At 33.9% G+C, this 22482-nt stretch overlaps 2 protein-coding genes across 14 annotated transcripts; both read left to right on the top strand.

Moving 5' to 3' along the window:
* Positions 1 to 2867: 2867 nt before the first annotated feature.
* LOC109789752 (uncharacterized) lies at positions 2868 to 16075 on the top strand. 13 transcript variants are annotated; one of them, XR_014433283.1, is made up of 11 exons: positions 2903 to 3173; positions 3337 to 3429; positions 3520 to 3604; positions 4492 to 4558; positions 4705 to 4773; positions 5639 to 5781; positions 5953 to 6226; positions 6375 to 6632; positions 13366 to 15311; positions 15606 to 15663; positions 15783 to 16074. XR_014433283.1 is itself a non-coding variant. In XM_083072766.1 (9 exons), exon 9 carries the CDS (start codon positions 10684 to 10686, stop codon positions 12652 to 12654), a length of 1971 nt encoding a protein of 656 aa, XP_082928892.1. In that variant the 5' UTR covers positions 2874 to 3173; positions 3337 to 3429; positions 3520 to 3604; positions 4492 to 4558; positions 4705 to 4773; positions 5639 to 5781; positions 5953 to 6226; positions 6375 to 6632; positions 7025 to 10683; the 3' UTR covers positions 12655 to 13334. The 13 variants fall into 13 exon arrangements, 11 of the variants coding, with proteins under 11 accessions (XP_082928897.1, XP_082928892.1, XP_082928894.1 ...); XR_014433282.1 differs by having other exon boundaries at positions 2904 to 3173; positions 15606 to 16075; XM_083072766.1 differs by lacking the exons at positions 13366 to 15311; positions 15606 to 15663; positions 15783 to 16074 and adding an exon at positions 7025 to 13334 and having other exon boundaries at positions 2874 to 3173.
* Positions 16076 to 19683: 3608 nt separating this feature from the next.
* On the top strand, positions 19684 to 22123 carry LOC109789750 (uncharacterized). Its single transcript, XM_029269509.2, has 3 exons — positions 19684 to 20428; positions 20573 to 21343; positions 21565 to 22123. Exons 1-3 carry the CDS (start codon positions 19784 to 19786, stop codon positions 21688 to 21690), a joined length of 1542 nt encoding a protein of 513 aa, XP_029125342.1. The 5' UTR covers positions 19684 to 19783; the 3' UTR covers positions 21691 to 22123.
* The last annotated feature ends 359 nt before the right edge of the window (positions 22124 to 22482 follow it).

The following is a 22482-nucleotide window of genomic DNA, read 5'->3' as shown; positions in this document are numbered from 1 at the left end:
TATTGTTGCCATCCCATCGTCGCTTCACGCGGAAAACAAAATACTGTTTTGAACAATCTGTTGGTGTGTTTGCTTCCTCTTTTACTTGCCTTTTCTATAAAAAAAATATTTTTGTTAGTTGCGGGTGATGAACTACACATGTAGAGAACACAATAAAAGATAATAATAGGAACGGTGAAACCTTTCAGAGGTTCCAAGTATCTCACTATGACTTCCAATCCTATTAGTTTCATCCCGGAAGTCCTGTTGGTCAACTGATATCACCAAGATCTGCCATCTCAGCTTCCAGCACCTCATCGTAAAAGCTCAGCTAGTTTATCGAACCAGCTCAGAAACTAGTGCGGCTATATATCTTATCTATAACTTAAGCATTGCCGAGTAATAATCGTAAAAGCTACAATGACCAAGGTTTTAATTAAACAAAATCCCCACAATCGTTTATCAATAAATCGAGTTATGCATCCGCAAAAATAGAGAGACAACAAAGAAGATACAAAATTACCTTGTAACCAAACACCAAATCCATTTTCATTGATCACAAAGTGTTCCAGAATCCTTGAGAAGAGAGAAAAAAGGAAAATCGAACAATCTGATTTAAGTCATAATTATAACTACGAAAAAGAAAATCATGATTAAAGCATAAAAGTAAAAGATTGAGGGATTATAAGTTGTGAGAACCCTAGACTGAGATTTTCGCGTGGAAAAGGGGTTGTAGTTAGTAGGGGCGAACGCTGAAGGAAGAGAGAGATGATCGAAGAAAAAGTGATCCAAAAATGCGAAGAAGAGCTTTGTTTCCGATTTGGAGCGCTTCAAAAGTCACTGAAGTGCGAGAAAGAGAGAGAGTTTTGAATTTAAGTTCTTAACTTTTAATTTTATTCTTTTAACAATAAAAAAATATTTTAATTAAATTGGTTACGTGGTGACATAAAGAGGTGGCAGAGCAATATATAGTTATTTAAACATTGTGGCGGTCTTAAACCGCTAAAAATTTAATTTTTTGTGGCAGTTATAATAACCGCTAGAACTACAACCGTTTTTAGCGGTTTATTGAAACCGCCAGAAAATAACCGCTATTAATTACATAATTTTTTGTAGTGAATGGCTTAATAGTTAACAAAGTTCTCCTCCAAAGGATATATCAAAGAAGCTAAGCTTTTAAAAGGCCGATTCCCTGCAAAGAGAAAAAAAAAAAGTAACATACCACAAAACAAGAAACTTCAATTTATTAGCTTCCAATCAGTTTTTCCCTAATAAATTGTTGCATTAAAATTGAAATATTAGAAATTTAAAGGTTAATTAGTTTCACTAAACCTCTCTTTGGCAAATGTATTCATAACTCTTTCCTCCAAATGAGAAGGAGGAATATCCAATTTGGTGAAACAAGAAATGACAAAGATGAACTTGGTGTAACAACAACGTCGTCTGTCACCATGAACAATAATGGCCTCCTTAAGAATCCTCTACCACCATTTTGCGATATGCTTTTCCATTTGATGATTGTGGCTCCAAATAGCTCAAACATACACAACCCTATCCTTCCTTTCGTCGACCAAAACTATCACATAAATTTTTTCCTCGGTTGCATGGCATAATAAAATAATTACATGCACTAGGCACCAATATTTTCCCTTTTACGAATTTTAATGCCTTTTACTTTTAGTTTAATTTTTAATTTTAATACAAAATTGTTTATTTCACTACTACAAAATGGCTTTTCCACATCGTTAATTCTACATCGGTTTATGTAGAAACGATGTAAAAAACGAAGGCAGTGATAGCAAAACTAGGAGAAGTGAAGTAGGTTCCTCTCCACGGATTTGCTTAGGCCGGATCTTCTTCAAAGGAGACTTGAATCTTCAACTCAAGAACTCTTGAATGCTATGAAAGTCACGGATGAACTCAACCAAGGAATAGGAGGGAAGCATCCAAGCTCAAGCATCAATGGATTCCCACCTCAAAGAGAAGGAAGGTTTAGAACTCTCCTAGGGTTTTGAAGTCAAAAACTAGAAGACTTTGAATGGTGAAACTCGGCCAATGGCTCTCAAATTTCTGAATACTCAAAGTGGTCTTTACAAGGTGTGAAGGAGGTATTTATTGGATCCGGAAACAAGCACTTGGCGCCTAATGTGAGAGCCTCACAAGTGGCGCCAAGTTTTGAATTCAAATTTCAAAAATTTGAATTCAAAACTTAGCTCTCTTGTAATGACCGGTCACACTTAGAGCTAGGTGCATTTGGCTTTGATTTAGGATGCATTTAGGGTTAATTTAGAGTCACACATGTTCAGCCAAGGTGGCGTTAAACATGTGACTCTAAATGTAACTTAAATGCATCTTAAATTAAACCTAGTTTAACCTAATCCAATTAAACTACACATCCTTCCTAAACCCTAATCTAATGACCTAAATACAATGGTCAAGAAAATACAATGAATAGGAAAAATTACAAGAAGAAGAATGAGCCTAATATTGGGTATCAAAAGCCCAAAGCCCATGAAGCCCAAAAATAAGCCCAAAAGCCTACACCCTAAACTATGGTCAAAATACAAGACCGAAATCAATTGAAATTCCTATACTAAGAAATATACAATATAATATGGTGTTCAATCAATAAAAGCCCAAGTGAGAAGCACCCTAGACCCACCAAGCCCATTGGGCCCACTAAGCTCTGAAGCAGTCAAATCTTCAAGTAACCTCCTGGCCATAGCTCCAGTGGTTGGGCCTTTAGCCCATGCTCTTCCATCAGGCAGTGGCATAATTGTAAATAAAAGCACAATGTAAAGGATATCTACATCGGTTACGAAGGAGACCGATGTAGATGATGAGAGTTTTACATCGTTTAGGGTGGGACCGATGTCGTTTTGAATGCGCGGTGGCATTTTTGTGATTAATTAGAAAAATATCTACATCGATTCTCTCAGGAACCGATGTACTATTGAGGCCCATATACGCTTTCGCGCCCCTTCTCCATGAGAATAACACTAAGCATCTTCTTGAACACCAAAACTGCGCACGCCCCGCCATTTTCGTATAAGCTTAAGCCCTATCTTGTTCCGTTTGTTTGGTGACCAGCGCTAGCCGTTTCCCCCCGAAGAAGCATCATCGTCTTCTGGAAAAGCTTCAGCGCCATTGTTGAAACTGTGCACGCAAGGAACCCTAAATCGTTTAAGGTTTGGGTGAGTCTCATCTGCTCTGTTCCCCTATTTTCAATTAATTTTGGGTTTATTGATGTAAACCCTAGTAGGATTCTTGCTCGTTACAGAATGCAGTTACTGTGACTTCAATGCCCTTAATCTATTCATCACTTGTCCCTCTATTCTGATTGTTCCTGCACTGTAGATGTGAAGCCATTGGTGCCATATTGTCCTGCACTGTAGATGTGAAGCCATTGGTGCCATATTGTCAGCAACGAACTCAATTTGTACATTGCAGGTATATTCTAACCTTGGTGCATATACAAATATGTATTTCAAAATTAATATATTATCATTTATTGCCTTCCTTGTCCTTTTTGTGGTGAAGGTTCTGAATCGATACTATTACAGCCTTGAAATTGTTGGGGACTTTCCTTTACCTCTTCTGCACTAGTACTGGCCTTGGCATACTAGTAAGTTTAACTTGCTCAATTTTGCATGTGCTTCTTTGAAAGACTTTTTAGACCAGACTTCAGGGAGGAAAAATTGAACCATAGTGAGAAATCCTTTATTTTGGTAGAATAATATACTTCTTCAATGCTATCAAATTTGCAAGCTTGGATAAACTAGGATAACTTTAATATGTTAATAATTAACTAAGAACAAAGTTACGAAAATGGTGTGATTGTTCAAGAAAATTCTGGCAACTTGAATTATATAAACAAGGTTAAGACATTGCATAGATCGTTCTAGTTTACTAATCTCTCAAATATGGTTCTTTTAATTCTAAAATCTTGAATTTCCAATTGAGACTTTACCAGATTTCAGTGTTGAAACTGTTAAGTGTTGCTAAGCGTTACGATTTCTTTGAGGTTTTGGATAATATACAGAATTTTTATAATAAAAAAAAAAACACCAATGTGTTAGTCCATGTAGCATCTCCAATAGTGCATTTAAAGTGAAGGTTCTCAACTCACTTTTGATAGGTTTTATCATTCTATATCAGATTTAAGAACTTTAACAACTTTTTTCTTCAATGATACAATGATCTAAGAAATTGAAATAAGTCTCAGTGTCTCACATATTATTTCACAATGTTTTTGAATCCTAAGAACTGGTTACTTGTATTACAACCAGTTCCTGTGATGGGAAGGGAAGTCATGTCAGCCTCCTCAATAATAAGCCTGAATGAGAACCAGTTCTTAAACTTAAGAACCTCGCAAGAATTGGTGTATGGATCTATTTAAAAAGTTATTGAAACTATAGAGATTTATAGAATAATATAATAGAGTTAAAAATATGACTTGTATGCCTTGTGGACGTTGTGCGATTCGCCTGACTTAGTGCCTTTCATTTACAGGCCTTCTACTGATCGTGAAGTTGCACTTATGATGTTGATGGCATATTTGTCATATATCATTGCTGAGGTACAGAACCACCATCTACAAAATGAATTGTAGTTGAATCTTATTATTAATTAAGATGCCCTTTTGATTTCCATGTTTATTGTCAATTGATGTAATCATAGCATTTTTTGCAAAAATTCTGAACGTTGTTGCTGCAAAACTTTCAGGCCAGAATTTGAACTACCAAGAAATTAACCAACTGAAGCAAGCCGCTGGAAGTAGGAAGATTAAAAAAGGTACAGGCTCTGAAGGTGGTTTGCCAAAAATTGAAACCATTAAGTCATTTATTTTCCATAACTACACATATATTAAACTTGATGGTGGTCCTAAAAATATGATTTCTGTTATTGATTGCAATAGCGTTGATATTTCAACATTAATGTATCTAGAATAGGCCAAGTCTTTTTTGTTTAAATATGGTTCACTGGAATTGGCTCTAGGAGTGATGACGTGCATGTCAAAATGCTGGCGAATCATCCTAAAGTCATATACAACCTTCATGGCATCCATTTTTATGCGAAGCTTCAGCATTTAAAGTAATCATATGATTTATGAATTATGCCCTTGATTTAGAACCTAACCGGGTTGTCAACGATTTGAATTATGGTTTAAAAAACTCACATCATTTTCTCTTGCCATCAAAATTGTCTGTTCACTGTTCAGCCACCATAAACCGCAACATCATTAGCATGTTTTTCCTCTTATGATCTAAATATGGTTCTGAATTACATTTTTTTTATACAACTACAACAATAAGATTTAAATCTAAAATTTTTGTACATATTACCTAAATTCTTCTACACTGGTGGATATTCTGAATTATAGTAAACATACAACATTTTCCTTACAACACTTTTGATCACATTATTTTTACCTGTCGTTATTCATTAAATCACTAGTTTTATTACACATTTTTCTCTTTTCTTTTTGTCTAAACTTTGTACAATCAAGAAATAATATTTTCTCTTTTTGGATCACAAGATAGCCATCATCTTCTGTGTACAAAGTATAGGTGGTACATGCATGCATGATGTGTGAGTGTGAGTTCACAATATGCCACTCCAACAAAAAATCCATTGATCTTTTTTTTTTCCTTTTTAGCATAAACATGGTGCAGAGAGACAATAAAGAAAAGAAATAGAACTATTTGGGCACCCTTGGACAAAAGCATGCCTATTACATGAGGAGGGAATAGTGAGTGTTGGCGTGGAAGGAAAAGGACAAATTAGAAGGAGGGCAATAAGGTAATTTGATGTGCAGACATGAAAATTTGGAAGGAAAACAGTAAGAGGCAATAATGAAATAAAACTGAGTGAGATTTTTGCCTGCACATTGTTTAGTAGTCAGGTTTTGATGGGGTTGGGTTGATGCTTTGGTCCCCCAAGTTATGCCTAAGCTTTATCTTGTGATTGCAGAATTACAGGGTTCCCTTTAACGTGCGCGTTGGGTTTCTTTCATGCTTGGAATCTCTTGTCCACCGGGAATGGGGGGACCCGAGTGAGTAGTGGGTGTGGTAGGGAGGACCCACTTCCACCTCCACTGTAACTCTCTAAAGTGGATCTGCATCCTCTCCTGTCACTCTAAAATATAACATACCATGTTGTTGTAACGTGTGAGGTGAGGTGTCTCAGAAAGTATAATGCACACAATTCCAATGGACAAGTGCTTTCTCCAAATGCAACGTGTGAGGTGAGGTGTCTCACAAACTATAATGCCCAACAGTAAGGTTGTTGCTTTGTTAAGGTCACAGGTTCAAGTCTTGTGCACTAGGTTGCCCTTTTAATATTATCTTGTGCATTTATATAGAATAATGAAATCATTTTTTTTACCTTGATAGATAATGTACTATCCGCAGCAGCAACAAGCTAAGAACATGCATGCTTTAAGGATGCATAACCCTACTGAGACGCATATGATGATGCATGGACTTGTTCTTTCAACTGATGCTAAGCCTAGACTAAAATGGACACTAGATCTTCATGAACGGTTCATAGAAGCAGTCAATCAACTTGGAGGAGCAGACAGTGAGTCTATCCACACAATACAAAAGCTGTGAATCAGAAAATGGTTATTTTGAAGCTAACTTATTCTTCAGGTATGTTTTTAGAAGCTAATTTTAGAGTAAACAATTTGGATTATGGCAGAAGACTGATAGACATTATGTTTTTAGAAGCACACACTTCGCATGATTGTTATATTTCTACACACATTGAGAGTGTTCTAAAATTGTACCAGTGTCTTTCACTAATTTTCATGGAAATCTCAAATCCTTTTTGGTTTAAGCAACAGCAATGACTTTTTAAGTTAATATTTACTGGCTACTAAATTGACCTTGTTGGAATATATAAATTATTAAGAGCATCCGATAATATCTTGATTATATCTTAGAATTATTTTGCAATATCTAAGATTATCTCTTCAGATTATTTTCTGTATTTCCTTATATTTAATGATTTGTTTCCTTATTTAGTTAAAATTATGATCTAGTATTAATGATGGAAATCTAATCCTCAAGGATCCATTTGGAAGAGGTAAGACCAAGAAAGGTGAAGGTTGATTCAAGGAGGCTCACCCATGAAGACCATTGGGCCTTTAACTAGGTCCATGGTTAGGAAGCTAGAGAAGACTTCTAAAGAGGAGGTGCTTCAAAGACCTTTGCTCATCATGAGCATTGATTATAATTCCTCTTATTAGTCTCTTAAGTTTCCATTGTACATACTTGTATAGTTGTTTTCTTGTACCTTGTATATAGTAGATACTTGTATAGGTGTATTTTTGCCTTTGTATTTGTGAGACACTTTATTTCCTTTTTAGTAGCTATTGTATATTGTTTCTAGGGTAGGTTACTTGGACACTTTGACTCCATTTAACCTAACCTAGAAATACATTATTTTCTTAGTTTTTCTAGTAGGAGTGGCATTAGCAAAATAGAGAGTGTCCTTAGTAAGCTAGAGAGTGCTCCTAGCAATTTAGCCAAAGGTGGTCCTAGGCTAAAATTTACATATTGGACTCATTTTACTCCTAATTTTTCATAGATTTGATTTAGCTAGGTTCCATTCACATTGAATGAACCTAACTAAACTAAATTAACCATTTTCAAACGTGATTGGAGTAAAATAAGTCCAAAAGGCCGCCCACCTAGATGTGTTCACACTTGTGTTCACAATTGTGTTCACACTTGGCCAAATTGCTTGGTTCTTCTCAAGCTTGGAAGCTTGAAGCACAAGCTTCTCCTTAGCTTGCTTACCAAGCAAGCTAAGTGAGTAGCTTGCACTCCAAGCCTCTAGACCATGGATGGTTAGCTAGACCTTACCATGGTTCCTAGTGAACCATGGTTAAGACTAGCTTGCTCTCCAAGCTTCCTACTCCTATATTTTCGTTTTTCCTTCATTGTAAAACACTTTTGATGAATTAGAGATTGTATTTTCTGAGTTGAGTTCAGATTTCTCTCTTCCAAAAGTCCCTAAACCTCTTTGAGTGCATCCAATTCTCTTATCCCTTCCATAGAAGAGTGTGGTGAGAATTGAAGGGGCTTATCTCTTCTTCAAGGAGTGGCGCCTCTTGGGAGAGTTTCTCCACCAACCATGGTGGCCTTAAGGCTTCCTCCTCCATAGGAAGCCTTAACCAAGCATAGGAAGAATCAAGGAGTTCAAGGTCTAGGGAGGAGCTTGAAGGGAACTCACATCAATCCGGGTTTCTCAACAAGTCTTCCATCATTTGGTATCAAGAGCTAGGTCTCCTTGGTAAATTCTTTCCTAAGCTTCTTTGTCTTGTTTTGTTCGGTTCATATCATCCTAATATGTGTCTAAACTGTTCTCACGTGTATTTCCTTTTTGAGTCTTGTGTTTGTGTGCCTTGAGTGGTTCTTGTGTCACATATATAAATCTATAGAACACACTCACTTTGTCTTGCTTGTTTTTGGTTCTTCTTCTAAATTCTTGTGAACCAATCCTTGTGTGTGCCTTAGGTATTCTTTGTATGTCTTTTTAATTGTTTTAGGACTGCTTTTATCTTCCTTTTTTTGGACTCCTAAATAATTCGGTCAAAAGAAACTCCTAAAAAAGAAACAAGAATACAAGCTTTTTGCATTTCTTAATCCACTAGTTTTGTCTTAGAGTCATGTGTAGTTGTTTTTCTTGTCATTAAATCCTTGTTGTGCCTTTTTCTTTTTGAATCTTAATGTGTTAATCTCTGTTCTAATATAGTGTCATTGCTGGTTAAACATTAATATTCTTAGAGTGCTCATAAATTGATTCCAATGCATGTTGTTAGACCTAACATGTTCTAGAGTCAAATTTTTGTGAAATTCAATTGCTATTTGTTTCTTGGCAATTTGTGACCAGCAATTCCTTGTGTGTCTTGTGCTTGTTTTAAAAAACAAAATAGAGTTAGAAGTGTATTCAAACCGAAAATTAAAGTGTACAAAAAAAAAAAAAAACTAGTACTAAAACTAGTAACAATTTTGTGTGAAAATTTTGACTAGTACACTTACATTGCTTACACTTCTTGCTCTTCTTTTCTCCACCACTTGGAAACCTCTTATTAAATTGTTTGGCCTCTGTTTTAAGTGCTAATATTCTGTGTTCCAAAGAAAAGAAAAGAAAAAGAGACAAAATACAAGAAAAAGAAAAGAAAACAAAAGAGAAAAACCTAGAAAAATCAAAGTGAATCAAAACATCACTAGTAGCACTTGGCCTTGAATTTTTGTGTGAAATTTTCTTGAGGTTTGCTTGCTGTCCAGTGGCTGGAAAAAGAATTTAAAACCATCAAAACATTGCACAAATTTTTGTTTTAATTTTTGTGATCCATTCTAGTGCCATTCTTAGGTTTAATCCTTTGTGTGCTAGCCTTTGAAAATTGCCTTTATTTGTTGCTTTGTGTCTTCTTGGCTCTCTTTGTTTTGTCACACTAATTCCTATTAGAGTATAGCCTTTTCTAAATTGTGCTTTTCAGTTTTCATTCATTGGCCTCTATTCTCTCTTGTTTGGTTGCTATTCCTTGTGAGACATAATTTTTCTTCAAGCCATCACACTTGGAAGGAAGGCTTAATTGAGACATATTGGATCATCTCAAAGGAGTTTATACTTGAAGGAGATTGAGGTACACCCAACCTGAGTGAAACACCTTTGGATAGGCTAATTTTTTTGTTGTTTTGCAGCCAAGACTTGTTTTCATTTTAGGTCACAAATTAGAGACGGATTTAGAAACAAAACTAGTGACGGATTTGAAGCCATTAGTGACGGATTTGGCTAACTTGGTGAAGGCTTGGTGGAGACCAATTTGGGAAGCTTCTCCTTGACTTCAAGGCTGTTCCAAACCTGTCCTAGCTGCCCTTGGTGGAAAATTCTTCAAGAAGACTTGTTTTAGATTGTTTCCTTTATCTTGTAACTCTTTAACCCTACTTGGGTTAGTTTTGTTTAATTTTTGCTATTGTATACAAACCTACATTTAGGAGTGGTTGTTTGGAACATTGTTTAAGTCCCACCACTTCCTAAATAGTTCTAAATAAAGACTCTTAGACTCGGTTAGTACATGTGGAAGGGTCCCCAAAGGCTTTAAGTGCCATTTGGGCTTCCACTAGGACACGCCTAGATTTACTAGCTTTCATACTTCGTTTGTAGCTTGTGGAAGTGTCCCAAAAAGCTTCAAGTTCCACTTGGACTTCCACATTAGGACCCTACGACTAGTATATGCTTTACTTTCTTTCCATATACTTGCTTAGCTTCTAAGTTCGTTTAGAAGGCTTCCATTGCCTATTAGGGGTTCCGTGCACACACACAACTACTTTGCTTACTTGTGTGAAAATTTGTTTTGTAAGAAAAGAATAAGGGGGTTTAGTAATTTCCACTTGAAAAGGCTTGGTTATTAAGTGGCTCCTTGTAGCTCACTTCCCTTGATAGTGCAACTTGTATACTTAGACCTCCAAGTACTTAGTATTACACCCAAAAAGAAAAACTCTTTGTGAAAATCCTTATCACTCACTTTGCAAAATTCTTTAAGACTTGTGAAAACCTTTTAACTTGCAAAAATGAGTGATCATTCTCATGAGAGTAGTGTGCATGGTCATCATTCTCCTAGGACTCATAAAAGCACTAAAGATGAACTTAGAGAACTTAGGGATTATATTAGGAAAAAAGAGATAGAAAATGAAAAAAAATAATGAAACCATAAGAGAGTTGTTAAACAAGCTTGTGGTGGGTGAGACTAGCAAACCCCATGGCAATGAGGGTCATGGACCTTCTAGGCCCAAAAGACATAATGATGAGGGGCCCTCTAGGTCTCATAGAAACTCACATGATGAAGGGTCATCTCGACCCAAAAGCCATCAAACACACACTCACTCATCAACAAGTGAAGGGTTTCATAGTAGTCACCATGATGATGGCTACTATCAAAGACCCCCTAGGCATCATAGGCCTAGGCATGAAACAACATCTCTTAGAGAACCTAGGTTTGACCTTCCTCCCTTTCATGGAAAAGACAATATTGATGATTACTTGGATTGGGAGATGAAGGTTGAACAACTCTTCACTTGCCACAATGTAAGTGAAGAGAAAAGAGTTCCTATGGCCACCCTTAGTTTTCAAGGGAGTGCCATGCATTGGTGGACTTCCCTAATGAGAGAAAAACAAATTATGAGAGAGCCCTCCATTAAATATTGGAATGAACTTAGGAGTGCCTTAAGGAGAAGGCACATTCCTCCTTATTTTGAGAGGGAGTTAATGGACAAGCTCCAAAGACTCCAACAAAGAAACCTTAGTGTGGAGGAATATAGGCAAAATATGGAGTTGCTTATGCTAAGGGCTGGAATTAGGGAAGAAGAGAGGACCACCATTGCTAGGTTTCAAAATGGTCTAAACCTAGAGATTAGGGACAAGGTTGAACTACTACCCTATAAAGACCTTAATGAATTAGTTCAACTTTGTGTGAGGGTAGAACAACAACTTAGGAGAAATCCTAGCCTTAGGAAGGAATCTACCTCATACCCTAGGAAGGACTTCAAGAAGGAGGGTCATTCCTCCTATTCAAAGGATAGACCACTAGAAAAAGAAAAAGAAAAACAAAAACCTTCCGATGAGCCTAGTACTAGTTCCATTAAGTGCTTAGGGAAGGGACACATAGCTTCCCAATGCCCCACAAAGAAAACCATGATCATTAGGGGTAATGAAATCCTAAGTAAAGAGAGCACTTCATCTTCTTCATCCTCCTCAAATGAAGAAGACGAAATTCTTAGTTCTAGTGAGGAAGCACCATGTGAGGGTGATCTATTAATTGCCCAAAGGTTATTAACCAACCAATTAAAAGAACAAGATCAATCACAAAGAGAGAACCTTTTTCATTCTAGATGTAAAATTTTCAAGAAAACATGTTCTCTCATTGTTAATAGTGGGTCTTGTAACAATTTTGTAAGTCAAAGGTTGGTTGATAAACTTCACTTAACTACTATAGCCCATCCTAAATCTTATAAACTTCAATGGCTTAATGAGGATGGACCTATAGAAGTTAAGGATCAAGTAAATGTGCCTTTTTCCATTGGAAAATACAAAGATGAAGTTTTATGTGATATCATTCCAATGGAAGCAAGCCACATTTTACTTGGGAGACCATGGCAACATGATAGAAAAGCCATTCATGATGGTGTCACCAATAAAATCTGCCTAGTCCATCTAGGCAAGAAACACACCTTGAATCCTCTTACACCTTCACAAGTGTTGGATGATCAAGTATTTATGAAATCAAAAAAAATAAAAGAGGAGAAAAAGAAGGTTCTAGAGTTGGGGGGTCGTGTCTCCTCCAAGGAAGTTGTTCCTAGAAGTCAATTTTTAATAAAACATTCTATCAAGAAATGTCTTCTAGTTAAACAACCTCTTCACCTTCTTAAAACTAAAAAGACACTACTCTTGGAAAAGAGTAAGGAGGATAGTGTCTCCTCCAAAAATATTATGCAAAAGGAAAGTCACTTTTTAATTCAAAATGATTGCAAAAAGACTTTTCTTCTTCATAAAGATTTTAGCTCTTTTTCTACTGCTGCCACAACCTTAGAGCTTAAGATCCACAACCTAAATATTTTTGAAAATAAAGGATCTCAAGTTCTTAGTCTTGTGAAAAAGAAGTGAACTTCACCTAGTTCTACTTCTTATGCTACTACTTTGGTGGTGCCCAAAGTAGACAGCCATTGTCTATTTAGGACTTCTCTTTCTTTAGTTGTTCTAATAAAGCACCCGACCTTTGATTTATATTATTTATTAGATACATCTCATGGTGTTTTATTTTCTATTTTTGATCTTAAGGGAAGTTCAAACTTCTTTGAACCTAACTTTACTACTTCCCTTCAAGACCAAATTAGATTCTATGACTTTTCTAAACTCTTTACACCCTTTTCCATGATGTATCTAACATATAATATGATCAAGGGTTGTCTAGGTAGTTTCCTTATTATATTCACTTTGTTTTCTTGTAGAAGCCTAGGTTACCACATAGGGTACTTTAGGCAAGATATCTTAGTATATAGGACTACTTCATTAGTTTCTTATAGTTTTAGTACTTTAACATCTTTTGGATTTAGTTTTACACTTAGACTACACTATAGTGAGGATCTTATTCTTATGCTTAGAGAACCCATCCATCCAAGTCTAAGAACCCTTGGTAGTACTATAGAAGGGATTCCTCATAGGGTGCACTTTCCACATGTATTATATGCATATTTTATTACTAATGCTTTGCTTCTTATTTTTGTAGGTGATGCTATCCTTGTGGAAGGACCACGGGATTTGAGGACAAATCCTTTCGAAGGGGGGGGGGGGTATGATGGAAATCTAATCCCCAAGGATCCATTTGGAAGAGGTAAGACCAAGAAAGGTGAAGGTTGATCCAAGGAGGCTCACCCATGAAGACCATTGGGCCTTTAACTAGGTCCATGGTTAGGAAGCTAGAGAAGACTTCTAAAGAGGAGGTGCTTCAAAGACCTTTGCTCATCATGAGCATTGATTATAGTTCCTCTTATTAGTCTCATAAGTTTCCATTGTACATACTTGTATAGTTGTTTTCTTGTACCTTGTATATAGTAGATACTTGTATAAGTGTATTTTTGCCTTTGTATTTGTGAGGCACTTTATTTCCTTTTTAGTAGCTATTGTATATTGTTTCTAGGGTAGGTTACTTGGACACTTTGACTCCATTTAACCTAACCTAGAAATACATTATTTTCTTAGTTTTTCTAGTAGGAGTGGCATTAGCAAAATAGAGAGTGTCCTTAGTAAGCTAGAGAGTGCTCCTAGCAATTTAGCCAAAGGTGGTCCTAGGCTAAAATTTACATATTGGACTCATTTTACTCCTAATTTTTCATAGATTTGATTTAGCTAGGTTCCATTCACATTGAATGAACCTAACTAAACTAAATTAACCATTTTCAAACGTGATTGGAGTAAAATAAGTCCAAAAGGCCGCCCACCTAGATGTGTTCACACTTGTGTTCACAATTGTGTTCACACTTGGCCAAATTGCTTGGTTCTTCTCAAGCTTGGAGGCTTGAAGCACAAGCTTCTCCTTAGCTTGCTTACCAAGCAAGCTAAGTGAGTAGCTTGCACTCCAAGCCTCTAGACCATGGATGGTTAGCTAGACCTTACCATGGTTCCTAGTGAACCATGGTTAAGACTAGCTTGCTCTCCAAGCTTCCTACTCCTATATTTTCGTTTTTCCTTCATTGTAAAACACTTTTGATGAATTAGAGATTGTATTTTCTGAGTTGAGTTCAGATTTCTCTCTTCCAAAAGTCCCTAAACCTCTTTGAGTGCATCCAATTCTCTTATCCCTTCCATAGAAGAGTGTGGTGAGAATTGAAGGGGCTTATCTCTTCTTCAAGGAGTGGCGCCTCTTGGGAGAGTTTCTCCACCAACCGTGGTGGCCTTAAGGCTTCCTCCTCCATAGGAAGCCTTAACCAAGCATAGGAAGAATCAAGGAGTTTAAGGTCTAGGGAGGAGCTTGAAGGGAACTCACATCAATCCGGGTTTCTCAACAAGTCTTCCATCAATTAATATAAGGGAAGGTTAGTGATTTATGTTTTGTATCACATTGTAATACATTAGATCATATCAAGTCAACATCTAAGAAAAAAAAATATAGACTAATTAAAATGTAATTGTTCAGTCTCATTTATCTCCATTTCCTCCTATATCTAAAACCCTATAATTTCAACGTGATATCAAAACAGTACATCCTCTATGATCTATCCTATCATTCCTCCAGTTCCGAGTTCTCTAAAATCCACATGATTCTTCCTTTAAATTAATTATCTCTTTTACTGTGATTCATCTTCTGTTTCCAATGGCTGCTTGCCATTTTGTTCTTCCAGTATCTATCACTGTTTTGCCACTGGCTACCTAGTCCAGTGTTGTGTTTGCCATACACAATGCAACAGAAATTTATGCTTATACTATTCAACACAAGTTTTTAATTTATGGGCACAAGGGTTAGCTATGGTTTCTAATAGAATAATGCTAAAGCTAAACTGATCTTAATAATCTTCATGTAGTTTATAAATCATCTGCTGCTTGAATCTATATTCACTTTGCCTAGTGTGATAGAACTTACAATTCTTGTTCTGTTTTAGAAAAATCTTCAAGTAACATGTTATTTCAATGAATGACCAATATAATTAATATAACATGTATTTAATTTTGGGCATATTATTTATTTAAATTTTCAGTTTAATTATGATAATGTTATGTACAGATTGCAATTCAAGTAGTGAAGGTGAACACCAAGACACATGATGGTACTAGTTACTTGTAAATAGTTGGTTACTTGATTTGGAATTTTTATGTTCCTTTCAAGACATGAAAACAAAATCAATCTTTTTAAACTTAGCCAAAGAATCAGTTTATTATAAAATAGAACCTGCTCACTATTCTGTTGTAACTGGTCTCACTATTCAGTTGTAACTGGTAAACTAATTACCTTTTATAACAGATTGGCACTCATAGGGCAAAGACTGTTGAAATGATTTGTATTGTCTTATTTTTGCATATATATTTTATGTGATTAGTTATTAATTTATCTTTGATAGCAGAAATACAGGATCAGTAAAAATATGCATGGACAAACCAATACTGGCAACAATAAAATTGGTGAGGGAACATTTTCTTTTTTAATTTTCTTTACATGTATTTCATAAGCAAAATATGAACTAAGCAGGACCTATCTTTTACCAAGCATTAATTTTTTGAAAATGAATTTCTCTTACCAGCATCAACCACAGAAGCAATAGGCAGAATGTCAGAAGCAAGTGGAATTCAAATGAAACATTTAAACATAGGCCTCCAGACAAGGGTGAAATCATCAAAGAACACATAGTCACTCAATTAGATTTAGAAATTGTACTATGAATGACTTTTGAGAGTCTGTTCAGAGCCGTTGTTTTTGTTTTGGCCCTTGGTTCAATATTTTCATTTTGGCTCTTGGTTTCAATGTTTTCATTATTTTGTAATGATTTTATTCTGGGAAATGCTTCTATATAGCAGCTGGCAGAGCACTTAGAAATGGTTCAATAAACATGGATGTCTTCCTTGCTTTGGGAACTACAACATCCTATATATATTCTGTTTGTGCTCTTCTGGATGGTGCCTTTACTGGATTTTGGTCTCCAATATACTTTGAAACAAGTGTTGTATTGTTGGGCAAGTATTTGGTGTGCCTTGTTTTATTCACAGAAAATGAAAGTGAAACTACTTCTGTTTTGTTTATTTTATACTTAGGCTCAAAACTTGTCAATCAGGGGTGTTTTATATTTCATGAAATCTGCTTGATTAACAAACAAACTTGATTACTGAATTTTCAAGTATTTTAACATATAGTTTTGTTTGTAGGTTATCATGATTATATGTCATTCTTGTGTGTTTGATATATATATATATATATATATATATATATATATATATATGTTTATTACAGGTAACCAGAAAAAATAAAAAATAAATAATTTTTTTTAAACTACAATCTACATCGGTTGTAAACAGAACCGATGTAGATTTGTGCACAAATCTACATCAGTTATACTGGAAACCGATGTAGATTGGTGTGCAAAATCTACATCGGTTTTCTTATAACCGATGTAGATTTGTACAGAAATCTACATCGGTTTGTCTGACAACTGATGTAGATTTTGCACAAATCTACATCGATTTTGAAAACCGATGTAGAAGAAAATGTGTTTCTACATCTCCCAATTCTACATCGGTTTTCGAACCGATGTAGATTACTTATTTGAACCAATGTAGATGATAGATCTTGTAGTAGTAGTAATCACTAATTTGTTAAAACTCCAAATGTCGTGTTTTGGGTTTAGGGTTGAGGATGAAACTCACTATCATTAGCTTACTAATTAAGGAATAATAAATTAATATATTTAAAAATATTTTCATTATTAATTTCAATTATATATATAAAGGAAATAGATACTTTTTAATTTGGGGTGTACACATTTTTTTCCTATAAAAGCACTGTTTTTTTGTCGATCTCTAGTTTTATTCACAAGTGTAAAAGAGGCTTTTTACGTCAGCTATTTTAAGTTTTTTACGTCAGAAAAGCTTTCGACGTAAAAGTGGGAGATGTAAATTTACGTCAGCGTTCTGGACTGACGTAAATTTACGTCGGAGATTGGCAAACACCGACGTAAAAAGTTGAAAAAACCTATAAAAAAATTATGCTGGAATGGGCCGTTCTGCAAGGAGAACGGCCCGTTCTCCCTGCAGAACGGCCCGTTCTCCTTGAGAATCGTGTCCCTAACTTAAACTGGTAGTCCATATTCAAGATCCAGAAGGCCCGCTCTCCTGAGAGTCATGTCATACTCTGCTCCTGTCTGCAGCCAAAGATAAACATTAGGATACCATGTAATTTGGTGAATAAAGAAAATAGAAAAGCATGGAGTGCTCCCAACCAATGGCGTGCGAAGCATGGAGAACGGGAAGGAAATCTGGTGAAGAACGGGAAGAATGGAGAGGCGCGAGAAGAATGCATATGCTACGTGTTGGTTATCGATCTTGGACGCAACTAATCTTCAAATTTGAGAAGAATGTATTTTTACGGGAAGTGAAGAGAAAAATGGAGAGGCGCGAGAAGAATGTAGAGGCGCTACATTAAATAGATTCAAAAAACTATTTTACGTCGGAGGACAAAAGATTCGACGTAAATTCAAAAATCTACGTCGGTTGTAGCTGAGGTCCGACATAGATTTTTGAATTTACGTCGGACCCTTTGTTGTCCGACATAAAAAAGTTTGCATTATTTTCAAAAATATCACTGCATCGTTTGTACGTTGGATTTGTTGTGATCCAACGTGAAAATATAGACGTAAAAGACCTCTTTTGCACTAGTGATTTTTTCTGTAAATTTCAATCTACAAATCATCCAAACATTCACTATTTTTTCTCTGGATATCCTTTTTATTATTAAAGAAAATAGGGGTCGGACCACACGGAATTTTTTTTTCAATATATAATAATTTTGATTACTAAAATAATTTGCACTAATCCTTTGCAATACGTAAGCTTTACTAAGATATAGATCCGTTTGTTTAAACTAAAAAAAAATATTTTTAAACACTTTTAAAAAATAATTATTTAAAAGGAAATAGGAATTAATTCTTAAAAAAAGCATAGAGGTATTTTTTTTAAAATAAAAAAATGGTTTTAAAAAACATCTTAAAAGGGTAAAAAAATGTTTATTTTATTAAAAAAACATTTTTTAAAATAAACATTTTTTTAGAATAAAAAAAAAGTCAAACAAACCAACCCATAAATTTAAATCTGGATGAAAAAGAAATCTTAAGTTTTAGCATATTAAAATTAGGATTTTAATTAGAGACATTTAAAACAAATGAAAATAAAATGAGTATTATTAAAAAATAATTTTCATGTCACAATATTCTTTAATGAATTAATAAAATTGTCACGATGTTAGTAAGTGAAATAATTAATTATAATTATTATAAAAAAAATTATTATGTAATGATTTAGTTCTTATAATAATGTAATATTTATCACGAAAAAGTATTTTTTTTATCTATATTATAAATACAATATATATTGATATGTTGTAAAAAATAATGTTAGTATAAATTATAATGACACATAATATATATTATTAAATATCAATTAAAATTAATATGAAAATTATTTGTAGTTATATGTTAAATAAATTTATATTTAATTATATTATATTTATAGTAATTTTTTTTTTTGTATATTATGTACTATATATAATATTTCTTTTAGTATAAGAATTTTAAACTATAAAGACGTTTTTAATGTTTTTTTAACAATAAAGAATTAAATAGCATTATGAAAAACTATAAGAATTTATAAATTAATTTAACCTTTAAAGAATGAATTTCATATATATGATTTTATTCCTATTGTTGATTTAGTCTAAACAGTGACTATGAATTGAGTTACTGTTGATTAGGGAATCAATAATACTTTTTCAAAGATTTATGTTAAGAATGAATTGGAAATCACCGTGGATGCATTGAAAATATTTTTTTTATTAATTTTAATATTCCTTAATTAAGAGGGACATTAATTAACATTTACCATATATTAATTAATACATTTAAAGGAATAATATGAACAACTTAACCTATCTATAACGAAAAAGAGAAAAGAATACTAGGAGACTTAAAGCGTCTTGAACCTAGAATTATTACAAATCTAAAAACATTAGTTTAACTTGAAGATATATATAGTGAAAGTAAAAGTAGAAAAAAAAATAATAAAATAAAATAAATAAATAAATAAATCAAACGTCCGTTGTGTTCTAATTGATGATACAACGACTTTTCATTATGCCGAAGGATAATTAAATCGCACATCAACCGAGGAGACGTATGTATAACAAAGAGTATGTTTGATTGTCTATTCCCAAAACATTTTTTTGTAAAGCCCCAAAATATAAATTGAGTATTATCGTTTGGCTTTAATTTGCATATTCTTCCATCATTGAAAAATATTAAAAATTACTTTAAAGGAATTTATTAAAAATTAAAAATAAATAAATAAACAAGTTTTTGCATCTAAAATCGTTAAAATGTATTAACAATACTTTTTTAATTATTAATTCATGCCTTTTTATTTGTCAAAAATATTAATTTTCTGTGAATAATTGTTTTAGCAACGTTGCAGATTCTTATATATATTAGTGCCTGGTGGAAAGGAAACTTCCAAAGCATGTCCAATTAGTAATTGCTTTACCATGGCTGCAACTAAAACTGCAACCGAGGAACATATTTCTCTGAAAGTTTTGGTTGATGAAAAGAAAAATAGGGTTTTGTATGTCCATGCAGGGAAGGACTTTGTGGATATTCTTCTAAGCTTCTTAACTTTACCGTTGGGCACCATTGCTAGGCTTGTGGGTAAGGACTCGAACATGAACAAGGTTAGCGTTGGAAGCTTAAGTTCATTGTATGAAAGTGTGTGCAATATGGAGAATAAGCATTTTTGGACTGACACGTGCAAGGAAATGCTGCTTCAACCAAGGAGCTCCATGGAAAGCTATTGCCACAATATTAAGCTCAACATCGATGGCACAGAAAAAACACAGTACTTCATATGTCAGAACTTGAAATGTATTAGTAACCCTAATGTTGGTTTGTTGAGCACATTCAAGAATCAAAAATGCAAATGTGGGAGGCTCATGAATCGGGTGATACATTTTCATAGTTCACTTGCAATTAAAAATGATGGCTATGGATTCGTTCCAGAAACGGCAGCTTTCATCATTACAGATGACCTAAAAGTCAAACCTGATGATTTTCAATTTTCATGTCTACTCATGAATCATCGATATGAAGACTTAGATGCAATCAAACTAGTAACTGTGAATGTCACTCAGAAAGACGTACGTACAATTCTACTTCAATTTATTTTTTTATTTTTATTTATATATTAATCAGGAAAAATAATAGAGATAGTAGTTACATATGTGAGATAATTAAATATTGTTGAATACTATATATATAATTGTGTAATGTTTGTTTTGCAGGTACTTGATTTACTCAAATGCTCGTTACTCTCGACCACACCTTTAACGGATGTGTTATTACTTAAGAAACAGATAATTGATAAATTGCAATTGGGTTTTGATTTTGGTATTCGTGAGCACGACGCTAAAAGTGGAATTCAGAATATGAAATTAAAGGTAATGTTAAGGAAGTCCAACAAATTAGTGTTGTTTGCTTTAGCGGAAGAGGATTTTGTGGACTTCATTTTTAGTTTTTTGACCTTCCCACTAGGAGGGGTGGAACACATGTTGAATGGGAAGTCTTGCTTAGGAAGCATAGATAATTTATACAAGAGTGTGCTTGATTTGGATTGTTATCGATATTTGAGGTCCCCAGATCTAAAGGAAAAGCTCGTTAAGACTCCCATTGCACATCAATTTAAACTGCACAACAACATATTGCCGATTGATGAAATGCCTTCCTCTAATTACTCTCACTTCTATAAATATGATTCATCAACTAAAACGATAGTTGATAATAGTTTTTTGACTGCCCTACAAGAATATAGATCTAAATTTATTGGGTCTTTTTATAAGGAGGTTTATTGTCCTTTGAGTTATTTGGAGCCACCGTCATCAAATGGTAGCAAGCATGGCGGAAGAGCATTCGTGAAAAAGCCATCACTGTACATGGTGACAGACGATTTTGTCGTCACACCAAGTTCATCCTTTTCTGCCGTTTCTTTTGTCAGCAACTCCGGTGTTCCTCTTTCTGATTTGGAGGAAAAAGTTATCAACATTGGCCAAAAGGAGGTAAAGCATAAAATTCACGTATGAAAATTATTAAGTGCATATTTGTTTTAACTTTTCATAATATATTTTTATGTGAATTTTTTCCGAAACCTGAAATTTAAAACTACTTATTTTTTATTTGATGTAAAAAAATTACATTATTAACGTCGAATCAAACACCCTTTTAGTAATTTAGAAAATTTTTGAAACTACTAATTGCTACATTTTTTTGGGTATTGCAGGGTCTTAGTATTCTAAAAGCTTGTTTGATTTCCTCGTCAACTCTGACAAATGGTCTCAGTCAATTCCTTAAAATCCAGGATGAGGAGAAGATCCCTTCCATCAAGAAGCCTTCGTTACAAAAATAAGTCGATGCGACAATTGAATTATGGGAAAAAGAAAACATCGAATTTTTGCTGATTTAATCTTTTTTTTTTTTTTGGTATTGAACTTTTTGCTGGCTTTGCTGTAATTTTTGGAACTTTTGCTGGACCTGAGACGTATGAAATGATAATGATTCATTGTTTTTGAAATTAATGAGAAAATAAATTGAAATTATTGTTGAAAATAATTTAATGTTAAATATGATGTTGATAACTTGATATAGTGTATGCATCATGTAATATATTTTGTTTTAATTTAATATAAGATATATTTTTAATTCAATTAATTAATTTATAATTTTTTATTATTTAACTCCTTACTTAATTTTTAAAAGTTTTTGGGCATTTTATATATTAGTTTTATAAATACATCCATAACAAGCCTTTTTAGTTTGTGTAATCGACATGCTAAAGTGTTATTATATTTGTTTAGCCTTATAAGATAAGTAATTTATTTGCAATCAGTAATTACAAATTGTAAATATGTAAAACAAAAATTAGAGTACTTTGAGGAACTTCCTTAATTTCAAATACTGAATTACTTTAATGTCATATTTTAAACAGTTTAGATTATGTCGATCATTTATTTATTTTTTTTGACAGTTTTATTTATCTTGGACAATTTGATTTAAGTTGAATAATGTGGTTTATGTTAGATAATTTGGTTTTTTTAACACTTGAAGTCTTTGACTAATATTATTTATGAACGTTGGTTTATGCTCATTACAATAAATTCGAAGAGATTATTATAACACAAATATTTTACTTATATTATTT

Source organism: Cajanus cajan, chromosome 4 (assembly GCF_000230855.2).
Source record: "Cajanus cajan strain Asha chromosome 4, NIPB_CcT2T_4, whole genome shotgun sequence".
Lineage (NCBI taxonomy): Eukaryota > Viridiplantae > Streptophyta > Magnoliopsida > Fabales > Fabaceae > Cajanus > Cajanus cajan.
Note: the sequence above shows the minus strand (reverse complement) of the source record. Positions and strands in the feature narration are given on the sequence as shown.